Here is a 26,624-nt window from a genome sequence, read left to right on the forward strand (position 1 = left end):
TTCTAGTAGCACCTTAGAGACCAACTGAGTTTGTTCCTGGTATGAGCTTTCGTGTGCATGCACACTTCTTCATATCTGAAGAAGTGTGCATGCACACGAAAGCTCATACCAGGAACAAACTCAGTTGGTCTCTAAGGTGCTACTAGAAAGAATTTTCGATTTTGTTTTGACTATGGCAGACCAACACGGCTACCCACCTGTAACAGGAAGCTATATAGCCCAGGATTTTCCACTCTTTCTGGCTGCAGCTATCCAGGATCACAGAGACGGGTCTTTCCCATCACAGGCTGATTGATAATTTTCTATTTTGAGATTCCTGAGATTGAATTTGGGGTTTTCTGCAACCCGAAAAGCCCCTGCCGTCAGCGCTGAACTATCGTCCTTTCCTCTGAAGGAAAGTCTGGAATTGTAAGTAGCCTTCTTCGGCTGCAGTGAAAATCAAAGTTCCTCTGCACACGCTCGGGGGGCTCTTGGGTCACAACAAGCACAGAGGTTTCGCTTCCTTAAAAGACTGTTGCAATACGCAATTTAAAAAAGAAAAAAAGCAGAAAAGCAAGGAGGGAGGAGTCTGAAAGAAGGGCGGGGCTTGCGGCTCAGAGCGGGAGCCTTGGATTGGCTGGTGGCCTCGGAGAGGCGGGGCTTTGTGGTGGGTGGCAGTTGCAGGCTAGTGGAAGTCTCTCCTTCTTTGCTCGTCAGTTGCCGCAGGAGAAGGAGCAGCCGGCGCCGCCCAGCTGCGAGCCCGGGGTGAGTAAACGGCTTCGCATTGGGAGAGGAGAACGAGGAAACTGCCTTCAAAAATACGGAATGTTGTGGGGGGGGGAGGGACACCTGGTTAAAAGCTGCGTCCCTGACCCGCAAGATCTTTAGAAGTGCTCTGTATTTATTGTGGGGATCCAGATCATTGTGGGCTCTTGGGTAGGGATCCATCCCATTGACAACGCCCTGAAGAGATGCCAGGGTTCAGGGTTTGCCCAACTTACGCTGCTGGTGTTGTAGGGAGAGGAGGATTTGCAGTGTTTGGGGAAGGCACTCTGCACATGTTCAGAGGCCCAAGGGTTGCAGTTCCTCCCTGGTAAAAAAATCTAACCGGGGGATCTCTCTTTTCCTTCTATCGGACTCCCCCGACCCTCCTTCCGCGTTGATCTTTCCACATTCTACAGCACAGACCCAGTCGCAAAGTATGAACACCGTTTTTTAAAAGATATACTGTATACTGGGCGGGGTGGAAAGTTTTTTGGGGGGTGGGGGTGCTGTTTTGGGTTAGCTGCTCCCGAGTCGTTAGAGGTGCCTTCACTTCCTTGCTTCTTACCCCTTGGAGATGTCAAGAGTTGGCGGGTTTGAGATCATTCCAATCCAGATTAATTAGAACGGGATGAGTGTGTGTTTTTTGCGGCGGGCGCGGCGCGCAATGGTTAGGGAGCCACGCGGCGGGGCGGGCGCGGGGTGTCTAAGGAGGATACAGAGCTTGTCCCCGGGATCTCCCAGCTTCCCCTCCGGGGATCCAACATTCAGCGTGTGCCATAATAACGAGAGTTTACTGGAAGGAGTGCAGAGAGTGGCTGGTGGGGTTTGCTTACTTCCTAGCCCCTCCCTGAGCAACCAGGGTGGGTGTGAAGCAGAGAACTTCACTTTGCATCCGGCAACTTTTTGCCAACAACCTTTACCTTCCTCTGCTCCTGTGTCTACAGCAGCAGCAGAAACAACTGGATCTAAGGAGGTCACAGAAAACTTGCAGAAAGGTCCACCGGTGATACAATCCTGTACTTATCTATCCGGAAGGAAGACCCGTTGAGTCCAGCGGGCCTTATTTTTACGTGATGACAACCCCAGTCTTATTCCTGACAGATGCTGCTCAGATCTCCCTGGTAATCCTGATAGGTAAAGGGTAAAGGGGACTCCTGACCATTACGTCCATTCGCGGACGACTCTGGGGTTGCGGCGCTCATCTCACTTTACTGGCTGAGGGAGCCAGCGTACAGCTTCTGGCCAGCATGACAAAGCCACTTCTGGCAAACCAGAGCAGCGCACGGAAACACCGTTTACCTTCCCGCCAGAGCTGTACCTATTTATCTGCTTGCACTTTGACTTGCTTTCAAACTGATAGGTTGGCAGGAGCTGGGACCGAGCAACCGGAGCTCACTCCGTCACAGGGATTCGAACTGCTGACCTTCTGATCAGCGAGCCCTAGGCTCTGTGATTTAGACCACAGCGCCACCCACGTCCCTTATTTATTTATTTATGTGACTAGCCAGTCAATTGAAAGCCCCTTCCTGCTTTATTTATATATTTATTGCTATTTCTCTCTTAAAAGACGGGGAGGTTCTATTTAACAATCCTGACATAGCCTCTGATAACCACCCCCCCCCCAAACCCGGAATTTATTGCCTCTTCCCCACACCCTAGCCATTTTGGGCAGTGGTCCCTGCCATTGCAACATCTTGTGGCCGGAGTTTCTACTAAGTTAAACATGGTGTGCAAAGAAGTGTCTCGTTCTCAATGTGCTGCCTGTCAAACTTTATTAGGTCACCCAAGATATATATCTCCCTCTCCCCTCTCTCCCTGTTGTCTCTTTCTAAGCTTACTCAGCACTAAATTGAGGGTGGAGGCAGCCTGAGGGCCACATTTGGCCCTCGGTCTAATTTCATGCAGGTGGCAGTGGGGGAAATTGGATGGATGGGGTGGTAAAAGGGAGAGAGGAAAGGAGATGGTGGAAAAAGAGAGAAAGGGGTATCCTTCCCATTTTTCTTGGTGCCAACTCCACCCTCATATGCCCCTGGCAAGTTTTCTCCTTGCCTAGAATGTTGCCCTCATTAGAAAAAAAAAGTTTCTCACCTCTGCCAAAAATGCTTTAGTTCAACCTTTGTCAACTGTGTGCCCTCCAGATGTTTTGGACTGGTCCAAACCATCTGGGTGGCATCAGGCTGGCAAAAGCTGCTTTAGCTGTTCCTTGTATCCCTAGTGTGCCGACCCTATTTTATTCATTTCGTTCACCCTTACCTGCACTTACATGCTCATGTGAACAATTTCGCCTCCTCGTTTCTTCCTATCCTTGACTGTCTTGCTTTCTTTTATTGTTTTTTTTTACGATAGCGTACTGTTTTTGATATTGGGTTGTGTTCAACTAAGTTCTTCCCAGAGAACCGAATGGGCCTAAGTTACTCATCCTCATTAGCTTCAGTGGGTCTCCTCTGAGTAGGAATAGCATTGGATGCAGCCCATTGCCTTGTTTACAAGTAGCCCAGGGGATATTTATTCTGGGATGGCCTTGGAAGCAAATGAAGTAAATAGAAGGCTGGGCTTTGTTGGGTTGGAAACCCTGGCACTTTGCATTTTAGAAAGGAACACTTGATCATGTAATGTCAGCTGTTTCTGTTTTGTTTTGTTTTAACTGTGATGATTCTGGAATAATACAGGGGCAGAAGACAGATCTCTTTTAAAAAAGAAAAGAAAAGTGAAAAACAACAACCAATCTCTCTCTCTCTCTTAAATATAAATTAAAAACCGGCCAGATGGCAAGCAGACATGTCTGTTCCCATCTGTCTTGGCCCGGCTTTCCACACCTCTCTGTATTTAAGGAATGGAACCTGGCAGCTTCATGTGTGTGTGTGTGTGTGTGTGTGTGTGTGTGTGTGTGAAATAAATCTTGAACCTTTTACAACAGGGGTGTGGTGGTCAGAAGGGCGTCTCTGAGCTTCCAGGCCTGGCAGAGTAACTATAAACTCTCGAGTTTAGAAGCTGGCGTCATTGTAGTGCTTCTCTCTCTCTCTCTCTCTCCCCCCCCCACCAGGACCCCCCCCCCAGATTCATCTTCTGGGCTATATAAAGCCCTCTGCAAGTGTCCACCCTTTTTTCACCCCCTCCCCAAGTTGCCCCCAATATATAGCCCTTTCCATTGCCACCCAGCTATTAAAGACCCCTCCGAATTGAATGGCATTGATTTCACAGAACAGGTGAGCACACGTGAAACTTGCACCAGGATCTTAGATTGGACAATACCTTGGCGAGTTGCGGGGTGGGGGGGCTGCTTTGTAACTTTAGAACCCCCACCCCTGGCTTTGCTGGAGCTATCTTTGGATGCTACTTGGGCTGCGGGAAGTCTGAAATGGATACAGAGGGGTCGGTGGGTGGGCTAACTGGGCACGGCACATAAATGACATAGTGCCGAGGGAGTGGGCAGAGGAAGCTGGGTGGACTCTTCGTAAGCGTTTTCAGTTGCTAGGCAAATGTACGGGAACAATTCTAGTTGGTTTTGTGAGGTGATGGTCTGCTCTCTTCATTCAGTGTTTTACTCTGCCTGCATCCTTGCCAGGGGAAAATTCCCATGGGTGCCCATGCTTCTCTCCCTGTGCATATGTCCTTATGTACTCATATGGGAGTCCTCCTGTGCTTTGAATGGGTACAGTGATAAAAGCAGGAAACATGGATGGTTAGTTAGCATGTTTGGACCTGTGGGCACATTTGGAGGGAGTGCGCCCTGCTCTCCCCATCTCCTTACCTGCTGGCAGATAAACAACCCCCACCCCACTCACTTTCCCAAGGGACCTGGATAAACATCAGGTATGGTAAAATGAAAATGGAGTCTCTAGAATTTTTATATGGGATCTCCTAAAAAAACAACAAGCCCACTATCAAAGTTTTTACTGCACAGTAAAAATCACAGATCAGGTTGGTTTAAGGTGCTGGTCCTTATGGAGCTTCAGGGTTTGTTTTTTTCATGGGAGGAAGAAAAACAAATTGCAGGACACATCTGTGTAAATGGAGGTGAGCTGTGATTTGATGGTGGTTTTTAACATTTGTGTTGCGCTTGCAAGTGTTCAGACTGCTTTAGCCACCTCCTGTTGTTCACCTCCCTAACACCTGGGTACTTGGAGATAGACTGCATCTGAGTATGGAGGTTCTCTTTGATTGTTCCTGTTGGAATAGGTCACCCAATTCTCCTAGATGTCCAGTATCCTGTTTCTAACTCCTGGTTGGCCAGATGCCTCCAGGAAGTCCATTCTAAGCAGAGCATGGAGAAAGCAGCCCTCTGCCGTCCCTGTGTCCCTTGGCCTCTGTTGGTCAGCGGTATAAAGCCTCTGACCACGGGAGGGGGTTTATTTAGCTGTCATGACTGATAGCAAGCAGAAAAACAGCTTGGATCAGAAAGAAACAGTCTGCAAGGAGGGAGTTGAGCACATTTTGCTGCAGTTTCACAGCCTCCCAACATTGCTTTTCACAGGCAGCAGCAACCAAGTGAGGATACCTGGGTGCCAGGATGGCGCCTGACGTCTCCACCACCTTGGATCTTGCCTGTTTTCACACACTTAACAACACATCCTGTAAAATTCTATCCGTGGTATTTTACCTGCACAATCAGAGCGAATTTCAGAAATCAAAAAGTCGTATTAAAAAATATGATTTTCGAGCTGTCTGGTCCCAAAATGGCAACTAGACATTCCGTTTCGGTGACTGTAGCCTTAGACCCTGGTTTAAGGAGCCATTTGGCTCCTAGCTTTTATGTGTCTGAGTTTCTAACACTGATTCACAGGACCCTAAAGTTGAAGGAGACCTCATACAGCCCATTCCCCTGCTTGAGGCAGGAAATTCAGGCGAAGGGCACCCCATGAGAGCATGGTCAATCCTCTGCAGGAAGACTTCCAATGACATGGCAGGCAGAAAGTAGATATGCGTTTCCTGGCAGATTTCTAGGCAGTTAATGGTAGGACTAGGAAGCTACCATATTATTATTATTATTATTATTATTATTATTATTATTATTATTATTATTATTATTATTATTATTATTTGTCAGTGGCTTTTTACCTTCAAAAAAGCCACTCTAGGCAGTTTACAGCACATATAAAAACATAGTAAAGTGTCAAGTCAAACATTAAAAACTTCCCAATACAGAGCTGCCTTTAGATGTCTTCTAAAAGCTGTGTAGTTCTTTATCTCCTTGACATCTGATGACATCTTGATACAACAAATGAAAAAACTAAAACCAGAATTTTTTTAAAAAAAATTTTTTATACAAAATATCTAAAAGGATAATCCAATAGCATAGTAATAAAGGATTGGTAATCTGTTCTACAGACTGCCCTTTACTAGTGCATTGTGCAACGTTTCATTGATGCAATGGTAGTGGATTTATACAGGCCACATCATTCCGCTGTTGTCTGAGAGGGCACATTTTGAGCTATAGTGGAACAAGGGTCTCATCCACACTGCCTCTCGTCCTGCTGCTTTCATCCTGGGGGAAAGTGCTCTTTAGCGCTCCATCAGAGCAAACAGCAATTCGAGTTTGCTCAGATTTAGCACCGAAGAGCAGGTTTTCCCTAAAGAATGGGGCAAGGGGAAAACCACTCAGACCTATGACTAGAAAGGGTGGGTCAAGCATGAAACGGCTTGGACTTGTGCTTCCTAGTCATGGACCGAGCAGAAGTGTGGACCAGACCCAAAGTGGGACAATGGTACATTTGCAGTATGAAAAGTTACAGAATTTCATCAGGAAGTTCTGGGACATTCACTAATTGGAAAGCTGCTTTGCAACTTTGGCGGGAGCAAATTGTCCTGAAAGTGGAATCGCGGGTAACTTCCCTGATACAAAGGAGCACTAATGAACAGTAGAAAGGAGAGCCCCGCCCCCAAAGTTCAACCAAAATCTACTTTCTAACTTCAGCCCATTTTAAATCTAGTCCTGCTGCTCCACCCTGGGGAAGAAGTCTTCGCCTCCTTTTTATATGGCAGCCTTTCAGGTCTTTGAAGAATGTCAGGCCATCGTTTCCCCAGGCTAAAACAACCCTGTAGCAAGTGTCTGCCCACCTCATTCTTGTTCTCCCTCTGTGCAGCTGCTCTGACACCTCGAGGTGCATCCTCAAACTGCTCGAAAAGTGCTTTCATGATCACTTGCAAGCCTTCGCTGCTGCTGTTGCCACCTGCTCTCGCTTCCTTTGTGCTGCGTTTATTCAGCACCATTAATTGGTGCACAGCTCACTGCAGCATAAGCAGCAAAGGTGGGGTCCCTGCCCTGAGCTGCTTCCAATCCATAGGAGCTAACTCCTAGGGGTTGAGGTCCCTTTGCCCTCCCCATAAGTTGATGAGCGTTGCCATTAAAACTGTCTGTGCACTGCGTCATGTGATCAATTATGTAGTGTGCAGCTTACCTGCCCCCCTATTTTATTCAATATGGGACCCCATTCCAATATTATTATTATTTGTTAATAAATTTTTTATTTATTTTCAATTACAGTCCAATAATAGCCTCATTATAACAATGTGTGTATTCAGTCGTTCAGTCATAGAATGATAGAGTTGGAAGAGACCACAAGGGCCATCCAGTCCAACCCCCTACCAAGCAGGAAACACCATCAAAGCATTCCTGTCAAGCCTCTGCTTAAAGACCTCCAAAGAAGGAGACTCCACCACACTCCGACTCTTCGTGACCCCATGGACCAGAGCACGCCAGGCACCCCCATTATAACAATACCAATTTATAATACAATTATTAATACCAATCATTCAATTAGTGAATTATAGTGGCGCTGTGGGTTAAACCACAGAGCCTAGGGCTTGCTGATCAGAAGGTCGGCGGTTCGAACCCCCGTGACGGGGTGAGCTCCCGTTGCTCGGCCCCAGCTCCTGCCCACCTAGCAGTTTGAAAGCACGTCAAAAGTGCAAGTAGATAAATAGGTACCACTCCGGCGGGAAGGTAAACGGTGTTTCTGTGTGCTGCTCTGGTTTGCCTGAAGCAGCTTTGTCATGCTGGCCACATGACCCAGAAGCTGTACGTTGGCTCCCTCGGCCAGTAACGTGAGATGAGCGCCGCAACCCCAGAGTCGGACACGACTGGACCTAATGGTCAGGGGTCCCTTTACCTTTACCTATAATTTAGTTAGAGTGGGGGGCCCCCATGTGCTAGATTTGATGATTTTCTTTATTTCTGCGTTCCGAAATCTTACCAGTTTTAATTACATTCCGGTCATAATAACAATCCCTTATTCAACCACTGCAATATTAATAACTTCTATTCGTGTTGACACATTAAATGATTTAGAAAACTTCAAGTGAGGAACTCAAACTATATACTTGTTCTTTTTGTGGGTGGCAATTATTCTGTCTGTGGTGTTTCTTCCTGTCCTTTAAAGATGTTATGTCTTTCTTTCCCCTGATTGTTTCCTTGGACGGAGCTGATATAGACCCATGGGCAATTTTAGGTTGGCTGATATCGCAATCTAAAATTCATTGATGGGGAAAGAACCAAAGGAGGGAAGGATGGGGGAGGCAAAAGGTTACAAGGGATGAAAGTACGTTTCCTTGTGGGTGAAAATGTGGAACTTCCACCCTGGTCTGTTTGCAGGGAGGTTAGATGGCGTGCGGCCTGTTTGCTGAGCATTCGTTTGGATTTGTGGGAAGGTTAGATGGCGTTTCATCAAGCAAGGGTTAATCCCGCGCTTTCTGATGCATTTTCTCTGCAAAAAGTTGGATTTCTGTGGTGTGGGGATGGACAGTGTGCAGTGCCGTCTTAAAGGGATCGGCCGCCATGGCGCAACGATCCCTCGGCGCCCTGCGTGCCGCCTCTCCGCCCGCCTCCCTCCCGCGCTGCCACCCTTCGGGAGGGGGGGTGGGCGAGCGGGGGATGAGGGGCGTGGCGCTGGAGCGGCGTGGGGCTTTGCGTGCCCTTCCCAGCGCTCCAGCTGGGGCTCCGGAGGGCGGCCGGCTTGCAGCTCGCCCGCGGGGACGGGTTGGGGAGGGGGCGCCCGGTATGCCGACGGGCTCGCGGGGGCGCCCCTGGGGGGCCCGGCGCCCTGGCGCACCGCGCCACCCAGCATCTATGACGAGACGGCCCTGACAGTGTGTTTGTTGTGCAAGAGCTCCAAAGCGACTTGTGCAACCTGAATTTGGCGGTATACGATTGAATGCCACCCGGAATCAGCACCCTTGGTGAGTGCAGTGCCCAAGTACCGGTAGCTTGGAATGGGAAGCCCCGACTGCACCACCGTCTTAATAACGAACGGTTCAATGTCCCAGTCTTGTGCATGTCTAATCAGAAGTTAGTCTTTGGTCAGAGAACTGCAACTTGATAGGGATTCAGTTTGCACAGAGAATCTTAGGAAGCAGTGCCAGTTAAGCTGATTGCAAACCAGTGTGGCCTGGGGGTTAGGGTGTGTCTGAATAGGATTTGGAAGACCCAGGTTCACATTGCTCTATCTCTTTCAGCCTCACCTATGGTTGTTGCAATGATAAGAGGCAGATAAGTTAGCCAGTATGCTGCCCTGATGTCTTTGGAGACGAGGGTTGGATATAGGTGTACTCCGTGCTTGGGATGAACTAGTTTGGTCTAATGAAGTTTGCTGAATTTGTTCAAAAAAATCTCTGAACTACACCTGAAAGTACCCACAATTGCCAGGTGAACTAAACATGAATTAAGTTCTTTTTTTTGCAGTAGAACTTGGGACAATTTCTAGTTCAAGTTCATTCTCTTAATGTGTTTTTCAGGTTTTAGTCTCTTTAAGCCTTTAAGCTGAAAGGTCGTAATTGTTGGCAAAAAATAAATAAAACAAGTGAAACGATTCACATTTCCACTACACGGACGTTTCCTTAGTCTTCAGTCCGTTTTACACTTTAGCTCAGCAACTTGTAGCGTTACGAATGCTAGGGAAAAGATTGCCGAGGGTGATTGGGATGAACTTGAATTGAACTGTAAACCTGAAATGGTCCGTTTTCTAAAGGGACAAACGTGAACTGGAATTTGTTCCTTGTCTCATGGTCTACCGACAGAGTTCCCATCTGCCCTAGACAACATGGGCAAAGATCAAGGAAGTTGGAAGCCCAACAGCATTGGGAATGCCACAGGTTCCTTATCTCTGGTTTAAAGAATTGGCCAGTGGTTTGCAGTTGCTCTTGAGAGGAGCCAGAGTTGCTCCTTTGAGAAATGGGACTTACCTGGACTTACACAGCCACCTAGTGGAATCTTGGAAGAACTTGGGCTCGTTTGCTCAGGCAGAGGAGGGACCCTTTAGAAATGTCTTGCAAATTATTGTGGGTTTGCAGAATTTAAACGGGGGGGGGGGGCGAGGGATAAATGGGAGGCCTCGTTAGTCCCTGGATATTTTTGGCTTTTTAAAGGTGGATGTTCACATCCCCAGCCTGACCTTGGCCTCATCTGCACTATACATTTAAAGATGAATCATGGCTTCCCCCCCCAAAGTCCCCCCCCCAAATACAGTCATGACTTTCCCTTCAAAGAATCCTGGGAGTTGCAGTTTGTTAAGAGAGCAGCAAGTTGTTAGGAGGTCCCTATTCCCCTCACAGACCTACAATTCCCAGAGTGGTTTAACAATCAATCCCTCTTCACAGGGGACTCTGGGAATTGTAGCTCTGCGAGGGGAGTCTCCTACCAACTCTCGGCATCTGCAACAAACTACAGTTCCCAGTAGTTTGGCAGAAGCCATGGCTGTTTAAAGTGGTATCATACAGCTTTAAATCTATGATGCAGATGAAGCCCTAGGTATGTAGAAAATCGCCTGATACCAAGCCCTGCACTTGCCTTTCCCAACCTGGTGCCCCTCGGATGCTGTTGGTCTACATCTCCCATCATTATTGACAGTTGCTGATTGGGGCTGATAGGCCTTGTAGTCCAAAGCGCCCGGTGGGCATCTGGTTGGAGAAGCCTGGTCCACGCCAACTGCCAGTGGCTCTCCTGGATTTTAGTCAGGACTACCTGGAGATACCAGGAATTGAACCCGATACCTTCTGCCTGCAAAGCAGGTGCTCTCACCGATGAACTCTGAGCCATCTAACCTCTTTGGAGGAAGTCTGGAGGAAAACCTCAAATCTGCTGCTGCTGCTGCTTCAAGCTGTGCTGCTTTTTCTGGAGCAGTGACGCTTTTGAGCCCAGAGGCATGGCTGTTTGTGTGTGGCATTTGGCGGGGCAGGAGAACAAGTGGCGATTGTCCAGAGCAGTGCATTGGAGCTGTGGGCCCGGCTTCTTTCAGCCGCTGGCGTATTGTTCTCTGTTGTGCACCCTCCGCTTGCAAAGAGAGAGAGAGAGAGAAAGCTGCCTGGATTGCTTTTCTGCGGTTGTTGCAAATGAGGCCCGTTTCCCCTTTTAAATCCTTCCCTTCCTGGCTCGTCCGTTAAACAGTTGCTCGTGATAACCTGCTCTGTCAGCAGTGCGCCGAGCCAATGCTCTTGAGGCTTTGGTGTGCACCAGCGCCCTGCCAGGCGCTCAGACAAAAGCCCGCTTTATCCATCAGCCCACCCCTGACAGAGCAGCCACCTGTTTCGAGCCGGCCGCAGAACGCTCTCGCTTGTTCAAACCCGGCCAGGCCACATGGACTGGGGTGTTGTTGCTTTTTAATGCCTTGGGGAGCACAGCCGTTGCCGAATGGCGCTGGGATCAGCCGTTTTAGTTGTTGTTTATTTCAAAAACATGTGTGGCGCTTAATTGCCGCCCCTGCCTCTGAGCGGTGCTCGAAAAGCTGAACAAACACAGTGAAGAGAAAATCGGTTTTAAAACGAGCGACAAAAGTATTGCTCTGAATACCAGTTACTGGGAATTCAAAACTGGGAGAGCGCTGTTGGCCCTCGGGTCCTGTGTAGTGGGGCTCCCAGTGGGCAGCCAGCTGGCCACTGTGAGAATGGGATGATGGACCCCAATTCTACAAACATCTAAAAGGGGTATAATGTGTTAATCAGAGGCCTGGTTGAAGAGGAACATTTTCACCTGGTGCCTAATGGTGTATATTATTATTGTTGTTGTTGTTGCTGTTGGCCTTTGGTCTGATCCAGCAGCCAGGCTCTTCATGGGGACATTGGTGCTCCTTTTCCTCACTCCATGCCTGGGGAGGGAGGCAGATGAATAGGAAGTGTCTGCTGCCTGGTCACACCAGTCCTTCCTGAAGGCATTCTGGGAAGGAGAGGGAGATGACCTTGACGGGCCCAAGCCAGCAAGAAATGCTTCCAATCCCAAACAACACAGGCTTCAGATTTGGCCCTTATGAGGTGAGCAAAGAGAGCTCTTAGCTCAGGGACGAGGAACCTCAGGCCTAGAGAATGGATGTGGCCCTCCAAGCCCTCCTTATCTGGCCCTTGGGACTCTCCCCCGGCCACGCTCCTCACCAGCTGTGTTTTTGCTCGGCCTGAATGTAGTCTGAAAATGCTTGCCTGGATGGAGGATAGAGAGGGGTCGAGTGTAGAATACTGTATGTGTGGGGAACCTTCAGCCCTACAGAAACTGCTAAACTACAACTCCCATCATCATTGGCCATGCTTGCGATGGCTGATGGGAATAGTAGCTCAGCAACATCTGGAGGGCCAAAGATTCCCAACACCTGGTGTAGAAATTAGCCTGCTGCACAAAGGTAAAATGTGTGCTCATTGCTCCGCCCACTATTGCTTCTGGCCCCGCCCACCACAGAAATAGGGTCCTCAGAAGGGAATGTGGTCCTCTGGGTGAATAGGATTCCCCATCAGGGATTAAACCTGGGATCTTCTGCATGCAAAGCAGATGCTCTACCCTTGAGCTGTAGTCCTTCTCTCTATGGGTGGGCTTAAATTCCAATTGGACGATTGTTAAAACAGAATTCTTAACTTAATTTCAATCACTCTTTTCTTCTTCCTTAGCAGAACTGCAGACAGATTCTGGTTATGAAGGAAGGAATTTATCCAGCCTGAGGTGGCTCTGAGGTTTCCCTCCTGTATTGACTTCTTGAAGTTCTGTTGGAATCTCCTGTGGCTCGGCCTCCGCGTTGGCGAACTTCTCAGGTGCACAGCTGCCGGGAAATCCTTCGTAGGGTCACCTCCCGCCAGCAGAATCAACTTACCTCTAGGTAATTTGTTAGTGGCTCATGCCCGACTGAAAGCTGATCCCATTGTGGCTGATAACCTCCTGTCTTGCAAGGACCCTTCACCTTTTAACCGGCCTGATTTTGACTTGATGATGATTGTTTTGAATCTGATGCTCCAGCACTGAACGGCCCTTGCCTTCTTCTCCCCCCCCCCTCCTTTACAGCAGCCGACAAAGATGTCCACCACCAAAGTGCCCATCTACCTGAAAAGAGGAAGCAGAAGGGGCAAGAAGGAGAAACTGCGAGACATCCTCTCTTCAGACATGATCAGCCCACCGCTAGGGGACTTCCGGCACACGATTCATATCGGCAGCGGTGGGGAGAATGACATGTTTGGTGACATCTCCTTTCTCCAAGGGAAGTTCCACCTCCTGCCCAGGACAGAGGGCAACGTGAGTCCAGGCGGCACCAGCCAGTACATGGTGCCCTTCGAGTTCTCGAGGACCGCTACCATCTCGGGTTACGAGCCGCCGCCTACGGACATCCCCTCCCCTCTCCTCAAAAACGCCATCTCCCTGCCGGTCATCGGTGGCTTGCAAGCGCTGACCCTGCCTTCTGCTCAAGCCCCACCCAAACCGCCACGCCTGCACCTCGATGACAAAGTCCAAGCCGCTCCCCAGACGAATGACCCTGTGCTGAGTCCTCCCTGCGCTGTGTCTGCTAGGACTTCGGAACCCCTTGGCACTGCCAACGGCAAGTGCCCGGCCTCTGTGAATGGGTTCTCGGGGGAGGAGAACAAAGACAAGGCTTTCATGTCCCACGCAGGCTCCCTTCTCTCCCTTCACGTGGACTTAGGGCCGTCGATTTTGGATGACGTCCTGCAGGTGATGGAGAAGCACCAAACGGCAGATGTGGGTGCTCCGTTGCAGGATTCCGGCAGACAGGAGATCCTGACGTAATGAGAAAGGCGGCCGGCGGAGGGGGACCTGTGACTTTGAAAGCGCAGCCTTTTTGTACATAAGAGAGTGTTTTGCTGTTAAATTGGGTGACTGGAGGTGATGCGTGTGCAGGCGTGGATGTGCACACACACCTGTGTGAGATCCTTCCGTGCACCTTCACTAGTACTATAATTCCTCCCAGCTTTCAAAGAGCACCTTGCAGAATGCAGGCTTTCTTTCTTACAACGCAGCACTCCGTTTTGACAAAAGCTGAGATGGGTCCCTGTCTTGTGTGCTCTCGGGAGGCTCTACACACACGAACACACCCTGCTACTGAAACTTGTATTGGAAGCAAAGCAATAAATTAATAAGCATCTGTTAAAGTTACCCTTGTGAACTAATGTTATGGGTGTGGATTCCGAAAAGCTGATGGTTAATTGATGGGTTGGGGAAGAAAACCTCAACAGTGAAGAGGTGTGTGTTGTTGTACATTCTTTGTAGCGGGAGTGGCGGGGACGATGTTGCACTGCTCATTGATGGGAAGGGCGGCACGGTGCTCTGAGCAGTCTTCAGAGATCGTCCCGTGCTGGAGGGAGGAGGAAGCTGTGTTTCGAGCGTTGGAATGTAAACAGGAGTCAGGATGTCTCATTTAAATTCTTAAGCTGGCAATATGGCCATGTTAATGAATAGTTAAGGGAGACGTGCTGGAATAGTTAAGGGAGACATGCTGGAATTTCATGGGGAAAGATTCTGAGTCATACAGGTTGGCTGTGGCTGGTGCAGTTTAGGGAGCTGCCTTATAACACATCACACTATTTCTCTATCTAGATCAGGATCATGTGCTCTGATGGATGGCAGGGTCCTAAGCAGAGAAGGTGCCTTTCCCATCACTTGCTACCTGATCCTTTTAAACGCCAAGAAACGCCAAGATCTGAACCTTAGTCCATAGTTAATACCAGTTCCATTTCCCCATGTGTGTTTCTCCTCCTCTGATGGAAGAAAGATTGGTTATTTTACTGGGCAACACTCCTCGGTGGTGACCCCGCAGCCAACAGCATAGAGAGGACTGTGGTTTAGCTGTGGAGCAGCTGTTTTGCCGGCAGAAGATCCCAGGTTCAACATCTCCAGGTAGGCATGGGAAAGACCTCTGCTTGAAACTGCCGGGAGCCGCTGCCCGTCAGTGAGCTAGTTGAACCCATGTTAGGATTCAGGAGAAGACAGCTCCCTATGTCCCTATTGGAATCCACCCTTTATTCGGAACCATGAGGACTGGAATCTTACTTCCTTTTTAGCAGAAGGGCTGCAGTTCAGTGGCAGAGCACATGCTCGGCAAGCAAAAGATCCTTGGTTCAATCAATCCCTGGCATCTTCAGGTAGGACAGGAGAGAGACCATCGCCTGAACTTCAAGAAAGTTACTGCTTGTCAGTGTGGATAATAGTGAGTGAGATGGACCAATGGTATAAGGCAACTTCCTGGATTCCTGTTAATGGTTATACTGTTCAGAAGAGGGGGTTGCCTAGTGGCTGCAGCTCTCCTCTTTTGGCCGTTCCTGTGCTTGGTTTTTCCTGCACCATCCTGGCCGCTTCTGTAGTAGGCTGTCCAGCAAAGCAGACAAAGCCCCATTTCAGCATCTTCTGGGGAAGAATAAATAGAAGCTTGTTAAACTAACAAACCGTGGCCTGGCATTGTCCCCAGGCAACTGGCTGTTTGGCAGCCGGTTCTCATCCGGCCCATCTGTCGCTGCAAAGGCCGCTTCGCAAGGGGACCCTGTCAGGATGCTAGGATGCTGTCATTCCCACAGCACATTACAAAAGGTGGGGATGACTCTCGAAAAGGGGCAGGCTTCGCCAAGAAAGCCATTTTCAGTGTCCCAAGCGACTTTTGGGCAGACATTGCTGCTACAGCTTCTTTGGAGCATCTTTGGCCTTAAGCCAAGTTTAAAAATCTCTCCTTCATAGCATGGCTTCCTCAAGGACTCACTCCTCGCCAGATGTGTACTGGGTTTGTTCCAAGAATTGGATACTCCAATCTGGCGTTTCACTGTGGGTTCTCCAAAATTCACTAGAAAGCTATGTTGGATTTAAACAAATTCAAAAGGGGCCCTGAATTCGAATATTGCAAATCTTTATTTTTATGTCCCCCAAAGCTATTTATGATTCAGCACCAGCAACTTATATCAGGGAGGGGTGGGGAGCCTTGGGCCCAGGGGCCAAATGTGGCCCTCAAGAGTTCTCTGTCTGGCCCTCAGGGCCTTCCCAGGACTGGTGCTGCTTTGCACATTTCCTCTGTTTTTGCTTGACTGAAGTGTGTCTTCGAACACTGATGATGCTTCCTGCTTGCCTAGCCAGAGAACGTTGTGTAGAAACTGCAAAGGTAACGTTTTGATTAGTTGCTCTGGCCACTTTTGCTTCTGGCCCTGCACACCTCAAGCACATGGCCCCTGGAAGGCTGCCCAGAAGGGAATGTGGCCCTCAGGCTGAAATAAGGTTCCCTATCTGTGCTGTGTATGAACTGTTAAAAAGAAGGAAGCAGATGGGTGGGGGGGGGGTGGAGACAAACAGCATGAAGGGAGGAAGGAATCATAGAACTGTAGAGCTGGAAGGGACCACAAGGGTCATCTAGTCCAACCCCCTGCAATGCAGGAATCTTTCACCCATGACCCTGAGATTACCCATGACAACTGAGCTATCCACAGGGGAGAGGCAAAGCTTATGGGTAAAGCTAATACGTACATGTGTGCTTAGTGGCTGCTTTCCAATGAATATTGGAGGATTTGGGACAGACAAAAGATAGTACTTCTTTATGCAGTGCATAGTTATAAAGTATGGAACTCACTGCCACAGGAGACAGGGATGGCGACCATCGCGAGTAACTTGGGAGGACTGGATCAATTCATCATGAGATCAATGGCTTCTGGCCACAATAGCTGTGTTGCATTCAGGTCCTGCTTGGCAGCTTCCCACAAGTATCTGGCTGACCACTGGGAGAGCAGGATGCTGGACTAGATGGGCCTTTGGCCCGATACAAAAGGCTGTTCTTATGCTTTAGGGTGTGTTATGGGAGATCCAGGTTTGTTTGTTTGTTTCAGTTTTACAGTGGGAGGGAGAAACCCTTTGGAAGCACAATTCTGGGGTTTGGGGAGCTTCAATTTCCCATTGCAAATGGCTCTCCTGAAGCAGCTCTTTGCAGCTTTAATGAAAAAGCATAGGTACCCATATGTGGGAGAAAATCGCCACAGGGATGAGAGTTAACGCCTCCTCTGCCAGCACTGCAGTCCTGATCAGATTTGGGCTCCCCTGCAACTGATATTAAACTTATTTAAAAATAGCACGAAAGCCCATTGTGGATTATTTGACTCTCTCTCTCTCTCCCCCCCCCTCCCCCTGTGTGTGTGTGTGTGTGTGTGTGTGTTGAGGGGGTGGGGTTCACAGAAAAATTGGGTTTTGAAGAAGTGAAGCAATGTGTGTGCCTTGGTGGTGATGGAAACATTGCAAACATGGCTTGTTTGCCAAATATAACCCAAGTGTAGTGTAGAGCGTTCTCTTTGACTTCTAACTGGGGGCGACTGGAGACGGCAGCTCTTTGCAGCTTTGATTCTATTCATTACCGGTATATCCACCCCCCCCTCTCCAGCTCCCAGAGTGAAAGCCCCACCTTTTCTTTTTTTCTTTTTGCAAAATTACTGTCTCTCACGCTTTCCGATTCCCTTTTTGCAAGCTTTTTGTTTGTTTCCCCCCAAACGGCCTGCAAGCCGATTGTTCGCGAGAACAAATGGGAGGCAAATTTCTGGAACCAGCAAGACTGCCTTGTGTGCAAAAGCCAGCCTGTTACAACCAGGCAGCATCTGTTGCTTTCTCCCTCTCTCCCTTTCCGTAACCCTTCTATGGTCTCCGTGGTCATGGAGGTGGCAAAAGCAGTCATGACGGACCAGTGCCTTCGTTGCCATGGGTTTTCTCCTCACCAAAGTCAAGCGCACAAATGGATTTGAACCCGAGGTGAACCCCGGACCTTCCATTCTCCTCGCCTCCTCCAGTTTCTCAGTATATTCTCTGAATGCAGTAAATTGAGGGTTTTTGCAGTAGCCGGAGAGTGGGTACAGACAGGGCACGCTTTAGTACTGATGACGAAGGAATATGGCAGAGAAATTTGATTCATTTTGCTTTTGATGGTTGATCTACCTAACTTGGTCAGAAATGAAGCCATCTTTCAAAATTTGCACAGTTCTTAATTTTGCAGTGTGATTCTCCAGCCCTAGTAATGTGTGCACAAATGCATATCTCAGTGAAAATGACATAATAGTGTATTGTGCATGGGGAAATTGCAAGAAAGTGTTTATTGCTGAAAATTGCAAACAAAAATTCATTTAAGCATAAATTTGTGCAACAGTGCTGATGAAATTTTATGAGGACTTGGGGGGGGTGGTGACAAATGGATGTGGAGAACTAAAGTTGTGGTTGGAAAAATGAGAAACAAAGAGAAACCAAAACTGATAGGTTTGCCCATCCCTAATGGTGAATGAAATTTCTTGAAAGGCCCCTTTTGTCTCCAATATCCTGGAGAGCAACTAGGGCAGCCAAACACTGGATTGCAATGGACCAATTGTTCAACCTAGTCTAAATCAACTGCTTGTGTTCATCTTCTACCACTTCCCTCGTAGATCAGTGGATCACTGTGGCAGAACAGTGACCTTGCATGCAGAAGGCCCCAACTTCAATCCCAGGAATAAGACCATTAGAAAAGCCCAGCTGGTCCAAGCCAACAGTCCATGTGGTCCAGAATCTTGCACTCACAGCTGTCAGCCAGATGCTTGTTAAGCATCCTGAGTTAAGCAAGAATCAGGAGATGGGGAAGACCCATCTCTGCCTAAGGGCCACTGCCAGTCAGAGAAGGCAGTATTACAGTAGGTGGGAATGTGGTCCTCCAGATATCTCTATCCAGACCTCAGGACTGTCCAAGCCACACACCCCTCACCAGCTCTGCTCTGTGATTTAACCTGCCTGGGATAGAAACGTAGAGCTGGAAGGGACCCTAAGGATCATCTAAGTCCAACCCCCTGCAATGCAGGAATATGCAGCTGTCCCATACGGGGATCAAACCTAGAACCCTGGCGTTAACAGCACCACACTCTAACCAACTGAGCTATCCAGGCTGACATGTCCTTGAAGTGTGCTGATATCTCTTGCTTGTCTGCATGGGTTGGGGACGGGGCATGTCAGGCCACACCCACCACTGGTACATGAGCTGAAAAAGCATCTCACCACCTCACACAATACAGGGCTAGGTGGACAAATCATTTGCCCTAATCTAAGGCAGAGGCAAATGGGGGTGGAGCAACAAATGTATATTTTACCTTTCGCACGGTAGTCTAGCTTTTACATGCTGCTCGCTATCTTCCATACAGACAGGGGTGCCAGCTTGAAAAAATATTGGGTGGCAGGTAAGCCCCGCCTCACACAATTGATCACTTGATGTGGTGCACACACACTATTTAAATGGCAATGCCCATTAATTTTGCACCCCCTGCCCCCTGAAATATTTTATTTTGGGGGTGCAAAGGGACCTCACCCCCCTAGGAGTTTTTTCCTATGCATACAGGCAAGGCTGGGGGACCACATCCAGCTACGAAGCCTGAGGTTCCCCACCCTTGCTCTTCAACACTGCACCCAAGGGTGCCCCAGAGTTCTTTGCAGTATGCAAGGTGTTCCCCTCCCCAGACACACATATATATGCGTATATGGTCCCATCCGGGAAAGGGAAAGATTTGGGTTGAAGTTGTGCTCCTGAGCCTTTCAGTACTGGAGGAATATCCTTTGGGAAAAGTCCAGTTTGCAAGTGACTCTGCTTTCCCTTGCATCTTCTCACCCTCTTCCTTCCTCTTTCGCCACTGCCCAGGGGCAGGAGTGACTCATTGGCAGAGTTGTGGACCAGGCCCTTGTCCCGGGTTCAGATGTTCTCCCAGCAGCTTGCTAGGGCTTCCTTTGTTTGGTTCTGACTCCTTGGCAACCGCCCCCCCCCCCCCGTGGCCCTGTCTCAGAGCCCCTCCCTTCCGCCCCCCCCTGCATTCCCTTGCAAAATCAGCACTGCCTGCCTGCGGTGTCCTTTAACTTTCTCAAAATGCAAAAGAACGATTTCCAACCCCTCAAGCTGTTGCGAAATAAGGAACTGTGTCCGTACACACGATGGTGGCGAGAAATGTTGCTTCATGGGGTGAAGCAAGGGTCAGCAGCAACGGGTGAGTTGTGGGGGACGACAGAAAGTTGGAAGGGAGCAGGTCATCCAGTCCAGGGCCGTGGAAACTTTTTCAGCCCATGGGGACATGCCAGTGGTGGGCAAGGCCAAAGGGGTTAGAATAACTAATACATTTTCTCCTGGGTCAGAATAAGTAGCAATCAGGGATGATGGGAGTTGGAGTCTGACCACATCTGGAGGGACATAAATCAGGTTCCCCATTCCTATTCTAGGCCAGTATCCTGAGATGTCACTCCTTTTCCTTAAGACCCTGATGCTAAAATCCTGATTAAGCTGTGAGACCTGTCAAGCCTCTTTTGGGATCACTTGGGGGAAGATGTGACTTTATCCAGTAAGCTCAAAAGCAGCATCCACCAGCCTGGCTCCCTCCTGATGTTGTTGGACTACAACTCCCATCAGCTGGGGTCTAGTCCCATTTGAATCTTCTCCCTCGCATTTTGGCCTGCTGAAGTTTTTCAAGAATTATTGCTGGAAAAGGGCAGTTACAGGGAGAGTTCCACAGCCAAAATGTCCCAGCTGCATCTGTTTCATCACAGGCAAATTCCTTGGTTTCTTCGCTCATCTCTGGATGTTTGTTTTTTTACAGCTTGATCCCAGATGTGTCTGCTCAAGACGAAAGTGCCAGACCTCTGTGCCTATCAAGACCTTTTACTTGCTGGCAACTGGGCTCATGTGCATTAATTGAAAATGCATATTGGAAGCATATGGGGGAAGTTTGCTTTTTCAGTCTTGAGGGCTGCATTTCTTTCTGGGCAACTTCATGGCAGCCACATGATGGCCAAAGAGGGCAGAGCAATGAATGTTAACATCCACCTTTGTGCAGTAGGCTAGTTTCTACACCCACACACCCCTCTCTGTCCTCTATCCAGTCAAGCAAGAAGCATTATCAGAGTCCAAAGGCTCAATCCAGCCATCAAAAAAATAAATAAGGGTGTCGGGCAGGGCCCAAATCTGGGGAGTTTCAAGAACCAGTTATAGAGACCTGGACAGTCACATTTGGTCCCCAGGCCTGAGGTTCCCCACCCATATAGATAAATTAATAGTAGATCTGGCAGCAATGATTGGTCCTAATAGCTGAATGGAACCTCCGATTCAGAACCAGTCCAGTCTACCTCCAAATTTGAACTGGAGACAAGGGGCTGGACTAGATGAAGCTTTCCTAGCAGGGCTCTTAAATTATTTGCAGTGACAATGGCTTGATTATGTCTAAAGGAAAAACAAAACAGAATGTCAGAGGAGGGGGGGGAATGTTGATTTCTCATTCTTTTCCTATGAAATATGCCAAGAAAGTGTCTAGATGCAGCTGGCCAGCAGAAAGCCCATGGCACGAAATGTATCCCTACTGGAGGAATCCACTCTACCAAAAGAATGTTGTTATTACCCAACAGACATGTCTCAGGAAACATTAAGTGCTAGATTATGTACTTTGTTTCCTTTCTGAGTGCTTAGGCCTTTCCTTTAGTTAGCAGATAAACATTATTATTTATTAATTTATTATTATTATTACTGTATTAGTTGTTTGATACATGAAAGGTATTGTATCCTTTTGAAATTAAGGGGCATGACTAACTGAAATCCCTTGATTGCCATGGATCTACTCCAAGTATGACTAACATTGAATACAACCCAAGATCTCCCAGAGACTTGCAACATATTTAACAGCAGAAGTATACGTAAAAATGCATCATAATAAAATCACATTTACACAAAAACACATGCCGTTCATAAAAACTGCAACCCCCAAAAACAGCAGCAAAAAGCTTCTGTTTTCATTCTAGTCATTCCAACGCCTGGGAAAATGGTAAACATTCCAAAATATCAAGACAATTTTCACCTATCTAAAATACATTCATTAAAATCAATGCAGTAAAACAGGGGTTGCCAACATGGTGCCCCAAGATATTGCTGGACAACAGCTCCCACCGTCCCTGACCACCATTCATGGTTGCTGGGAAGTGTAGTCCAAAAATATATGGAGGGCACCATGTTGGCTATCCCTGAAGTAAACTAATAATGCAACTAAACATGCAACAATGGGTACTAATGGGCCTCAAAGGCCTTTGTGACTAAAAAAGTTTTCAGCAAGTGGAGGAAGCACATCACCATTGGCACTTGCCTGTTTTCATTGAGGTGATTCCATAACATGGGTGCCATCACAAAAAAGACCCTTCCCTTTAGTTTCTGCAAGGGCTTCTGCAAGCTGTGGTAGGACTGCCTCACATATTGCAATCACATTCAAATCCCCTAGTTTCCTCTAAAAAATATGGGAACCATCGTTTCCCCCTCATAGAACCACACTTCCCAGTCCCTTAGCAGCTTCAACTTCCCTGGATCCTTTGTAATAAGCCCTGTATTGTGTGGATGTGAGCTTGAGCTTGATCCAACCCCCCCCCCCTTTTTTTGCTGTTTGGTTATGTGTTTATGATGTTGTAGGGGACTGTTTTGCAGACTGAAATATTATTAAATAAATACCTTATTAATAAAGGGATCTTGGTTAACATGTCTCTCACTCTTTTAAAATATTATTAACAAGCGTTAACGCATCAACACATAATTTTAACATATTGACCATTATGCCAAGGTGGGGTTTATTATTTTTGTTTGTTGCTATGTTTTCATGAGTTTATATATTAAATAGAAGGGACGCGGGTGGTGCTGTGGTCTACACCATTGAGCCTCTTGGGTTTGCTGATCAGAAGGTCGGTGGTTCGAATCCCCGTGATGGGGTGAGCTCCCGTTGCTTGCTCCCTGCTCCTGCCAACCTAGCAGTTTGAAAGCACTGCAAAGTAGATATAAATTTAAGAACTATGGCAAGTTCTTAAAGAAATGGGAGTGCCAGATCACCTCATTTGCCTCCTGAGAAATCTCTATGTGGGACAAGAAGCTACAGTTAGAACCGGATATGGAACAACTGATTGGTTCAAAATTGGGAAAGGAGTACGACAAGGCTGTATATTGTCTCCCTGCTTATTTAACTTATATGCAGAATACATCATGCGAAAGGCTGGACTGGATGAATCCCCAACCGGAATTAAGATTGCCGGAAAAAATATCAACAACCTCAGATATGCTGATGATACAACCTTGATGGCAGAAAGTGAGGAGGAATTGAAGAACCTTTTAATGAGGGTGAAAGAAGAGAGCGCAAAATATGGTCTGAAGCTCAACATCAAAAAAACTAAGATCATGGCCACTGGTCCCATCACCTCCTGGCAAATAGAAGGGGAAGAAATGGAGGCAGTGAGAGATTTCACTTTCTTGGGTTCCATGATCACTGCAGATGGTGACAGCAGTCACGAAATCAGAAGACGCCTGCAGGGGCGTACCCAGGATCAAAACTAGGGGGGGGCAAGCCATGGTCACGCCCAGGGCCGTCTTAAGCCTACCTGGCGCCATGGTTCAACGATCCCTCCGGCGCCCCCCACATGCACGCAGCAGCGCCCCATGGCACAAAGATCCCCGCCCGCCATATGGATACGACTGGGGAGCAAAGGGAAGGAGAAGCCACAGAGGTGGGGGAAAGAGGAAAGTGCCATAGTGGAGAAGCAAAGCAAATTAAGCAGGGCTCTGATCTGCTTGGGTTGCCACCTGTCCCAAAATGCACCCTGCATCTTAAATCGCTTCAGCGTTGCTTACACATGCACACACATCTCCCGGTGCCATTTCGGCTCCCTGAAATCAACCCCTTACACATACACACACATCCCATTCTTTTCCTCTTCTTTTATTTATCCCTGCAAAAACCCACCACTACTCTTTTGGACGCCCCCTTTGCAATTTCCCATAGTCTCTCCCTCCCCCAAATATTGTACTTTTGGTGCCAAAACACAGGCCCCACCCAAGAAATCCAATATAAAGCATATGGAAATAAATGGAAATAAATTAGCAAATAAATTTGGGAGGGTCAGAGGAGGTAACTTGGGAATTTTCCACACCTGTGCCATCTCTCCTTCACCCCTCCCAGACACACATTTCTGTAAAACAAAAGGTTTCCTGCCATGGCCGGTAGAGCTAATGGTCGTCCTTTGTGAGGGAAATGGCCCATCATCTGGCACTCTGGATGCCAGAGAATCACTCAGGCAGAGACTTCTCACCTCCTCCCTGCAGATGAAAACACTTGGCCAGCTAGGAGTAAAAATGGAATGAGGCCTGTCTTCCTGTGCTGTTTTCAGACATGTGGCCTTATTTGTTTCATACATTAATAACACATATATATTATATAAATATGAAAGACCTTAAAAATTCTTATAACACGGTCCACAACCAAAACAGGCCGCCGAAGTCTCCCAAGTTGAGCAGTAAGGAACGAATCTATGCCCTCAAGGGAGCCCCTCTAGACAATGTCCCCTTGCCCCTGACACATTGTTACAAAAGTTAGAGCTCTGCAGAAACTCGTGGCCTACTGGCACTGCCAATATAAAATATAAAAATATAAGTGAAAGGTACTCATCCATTCTCAATTCCTGTGTGTGTTCCCTTTTATCTTTATTAACTATTAATTCTTCTCTAGAGACTTTGCCCAACTTGGGTAGTTTATGTGTTATAATAAGCACCCCATCTGTGTTAAAGGCTTCCATATAAAGTAGGTATTTATCCAAGTGTGTGTGTCTCTCTCTGGTAGTACAAATCTTGTTGTGAACCCTGTATTTTAGGGGGTTGGACTAGGTGACCTCAGGGTCCCTTCCAACTCTCAATTTAGGTATGAAAGCAATGTGTCTGCAAGCGTTGGAGCATAAATTTTATTATTTTTTAATACTGGTGTAATGGGTTGGAGTTCAGACCAACTCTGCTTTCTGGCAAGGAAAGATGGAAATCTGGGTTTTCAGAGTTTAGATTTGAGTTTTATTCTCTCCTTTCTTGACTATTATTATCTTCCTCCTTTTTTTAAACTAATTATGTCTTCAGACATTATTGTCTTCAGACCCCAACCAACCCCCTGCAGGCTTATTTCAAAAGGATGTTTTATGGGAGACCAAATTGTCAATGCATCACAATGGCCAATTGGCCACAACAATTTCTTCCCATAAAGGACTTGAGGGGGACTGAATTATGAAGGACATTTTATCTCTTTGACCACAACCTAAGGAAAGGACCTAGAAAGCTATAACTTTTCAGAAAGGTTTCTTATACACGAAGTTCCCAGAAATAAATTACTTACTGCTGCTGGACTACTGCGCTGGGCTGGTGTTGAGGCAGAAAGCAGAAGCAAAAAGCAGAGGGGCCAAGGAGGAGACACGTGCACGTGCTGAGCCAGCCCTCTTCCTGCTCTCAGCCTTGCAGAGCTGCCCACCCATTGGCCTGTGCCTCAGCGATATTAGCCAATGGCTGCATCAGGAGGAGGGAGGGAGGAGGGAGGATGCAGTGGGGGAGAGCGATCGCGGGTGGGGAAATGCTTCTGAAAAAAATAATTAGGGGGGGGGAATGCATTGAAGTTTTGAACGCTGATCATTTTTGCTGGGGGGCGGCAGCTTGCTTCTAGGGGAGGTGGAGGAGGGAGGATGCAGGGAGGGAAAGGGTGAGAAATTGTGCCCAGCCAGGAAAACAAATGCTCATGGGGAAAAAAATACGGAAAAGAATGCCGATCATTTTTGCTTCTGGGGGGGCAGCTTGCTTCCAGGGGGGGGCAGCTGCCCCCCCCCTGCCCCCCCTTCGGTACGCCCATGGACGCCTGCTTCTTGGGAGAAAAGCAATGACAAACCTAGACAGCATCTTAAAAAGCAAAGACATCACCTTGCCGACAAAAGTCCGTATAGTTAAAGCTATGGTTTTCCCAGTAGTAATGTACGGAAGTGAGAGCTGGACCATAAAGAAGGCTGATCGCCGTAGAATTGATGCTTTTGAATTATGGTGCTGGAGGAGACTCTTGAGAGTCCCATGGACTGCAAGAAGATCAAACCTATCCATTCTCAAAGAAATCAGCCCTGAGTACTCACTAGAAGGACAGATCCTGAAGTTGAGGCTCCAGTACTTTGGCCACCTCATGAGAAGAGAAGAATCCCTAGAAAAGACCCTGATGTTGGGAAAGATGGAGGGCACAAGGAGAAGGGGACGACAGAGGATGAGATGGTTGGACAGTGTTTTTGAAGCTACTAACATGAGTTTGGCCAAACTGCGAGAGGCAGTGAAGGATAGGCGTGCCTGGCGTACTCTGGTCCATGGGGTCACGAAGAGTCCGACACGACTGAACGACTGAACAACAACAACTGGCGGGCCACATGACCTGGAAATTGTGCGCCGGCCCCTCAGCCAGTAAAGTGAGATGAGCGCCGCAACCCTAGAGTCGTCCACGACTGGACCAGATGGTATGGGGTCCCTTTACCTTTATATTTTAAATATATCACGCTGTAATCCTCTGATGAAAGGCAGTAAAGAAATTTGATAAATACGATATGAACAAAACATTAAATGTAATTGTACAGATTAATATCTGTCCCAAGATGGGCACTATCTTGTATTTTAGTTGAATTGTTTATTTTAGTTTCCTCGTCAACCAACGTGGTTTTCCCGCCAAATCTTTCCAGATTCACGCATGCGTTCTTGGCTGCTGACTCTTTGACCGCGAAATTTACATTATTTCCCCTATGAGGGAGGATTTTCCCGTTGCGCCTGCGCAATATAGATAAATAGTCACCCGTGGTGGCGTCACTAGCAAGTTTTTCTTGTCTTCTC

General features: G+C 47.8%; 1 protein-coding gene across 6 annotated transcripts; it reads left to right on the forward strand.

Annotated features, from left to right (window-relative positions):
* The first annotated feature begins 654 nt into the window (after positions 1 to 654).
* On the forward strand, positions 655 to 14,088 carry CDC42EP2 (CDC42 effector protein 2). 6 transcript variants are annotated; one of them, XM_033135799.1, is made up of 3 exons: positions 655 to 744; positions 12,607 to 12,809; positions 12,992 to 14,088. In XM_033135799.1, the coding sequence occupies exon 3, from the start codon at positions 13,004 to 13,006 to the stop codon at positions 13,724 to 13,726; it is 723 nt and encodes a 240-aa protein (XP_032991690.1). In that variant the 5' UTR covers positions 655 to 744; positions 12,607 to 12,809; positions 12,992 to 13,003; the 3' UTR covers positions 13,727 to 14,088. The 6 variants fall into 6 exon arrangements, with proteins under 6 accessions (XP_032991690.1, XP_032991693.1, XP_032991691.1 ...); XM_033135800.1 differs by having other exon boundaries at positions 686 to 744; positions 12,604 to 12,809; XM_033135801.1 differs by lacking the exon at positions 655 to 744 and adding an exon at positions 1,161 to 1,178.
* Positions 14,089 to 26,624: the final 12,536 nt, after the last annotated feature.

Source organism: Lacerta agilis, chromosome 17 (assembly GCF_009819535.1).
Source record: "Lacerta agilis isolate rLacAgi1 chromosome 17, rLacAgi1.pri, whole genome shotgun sequence".
In the NCBI taxonomy this organism is placed as follows: Eukaryota; Metazoa; Chordata; class Lepidosauria; order Squamata; family Lacertidae; genus Lacerta; species Lacerta agilis.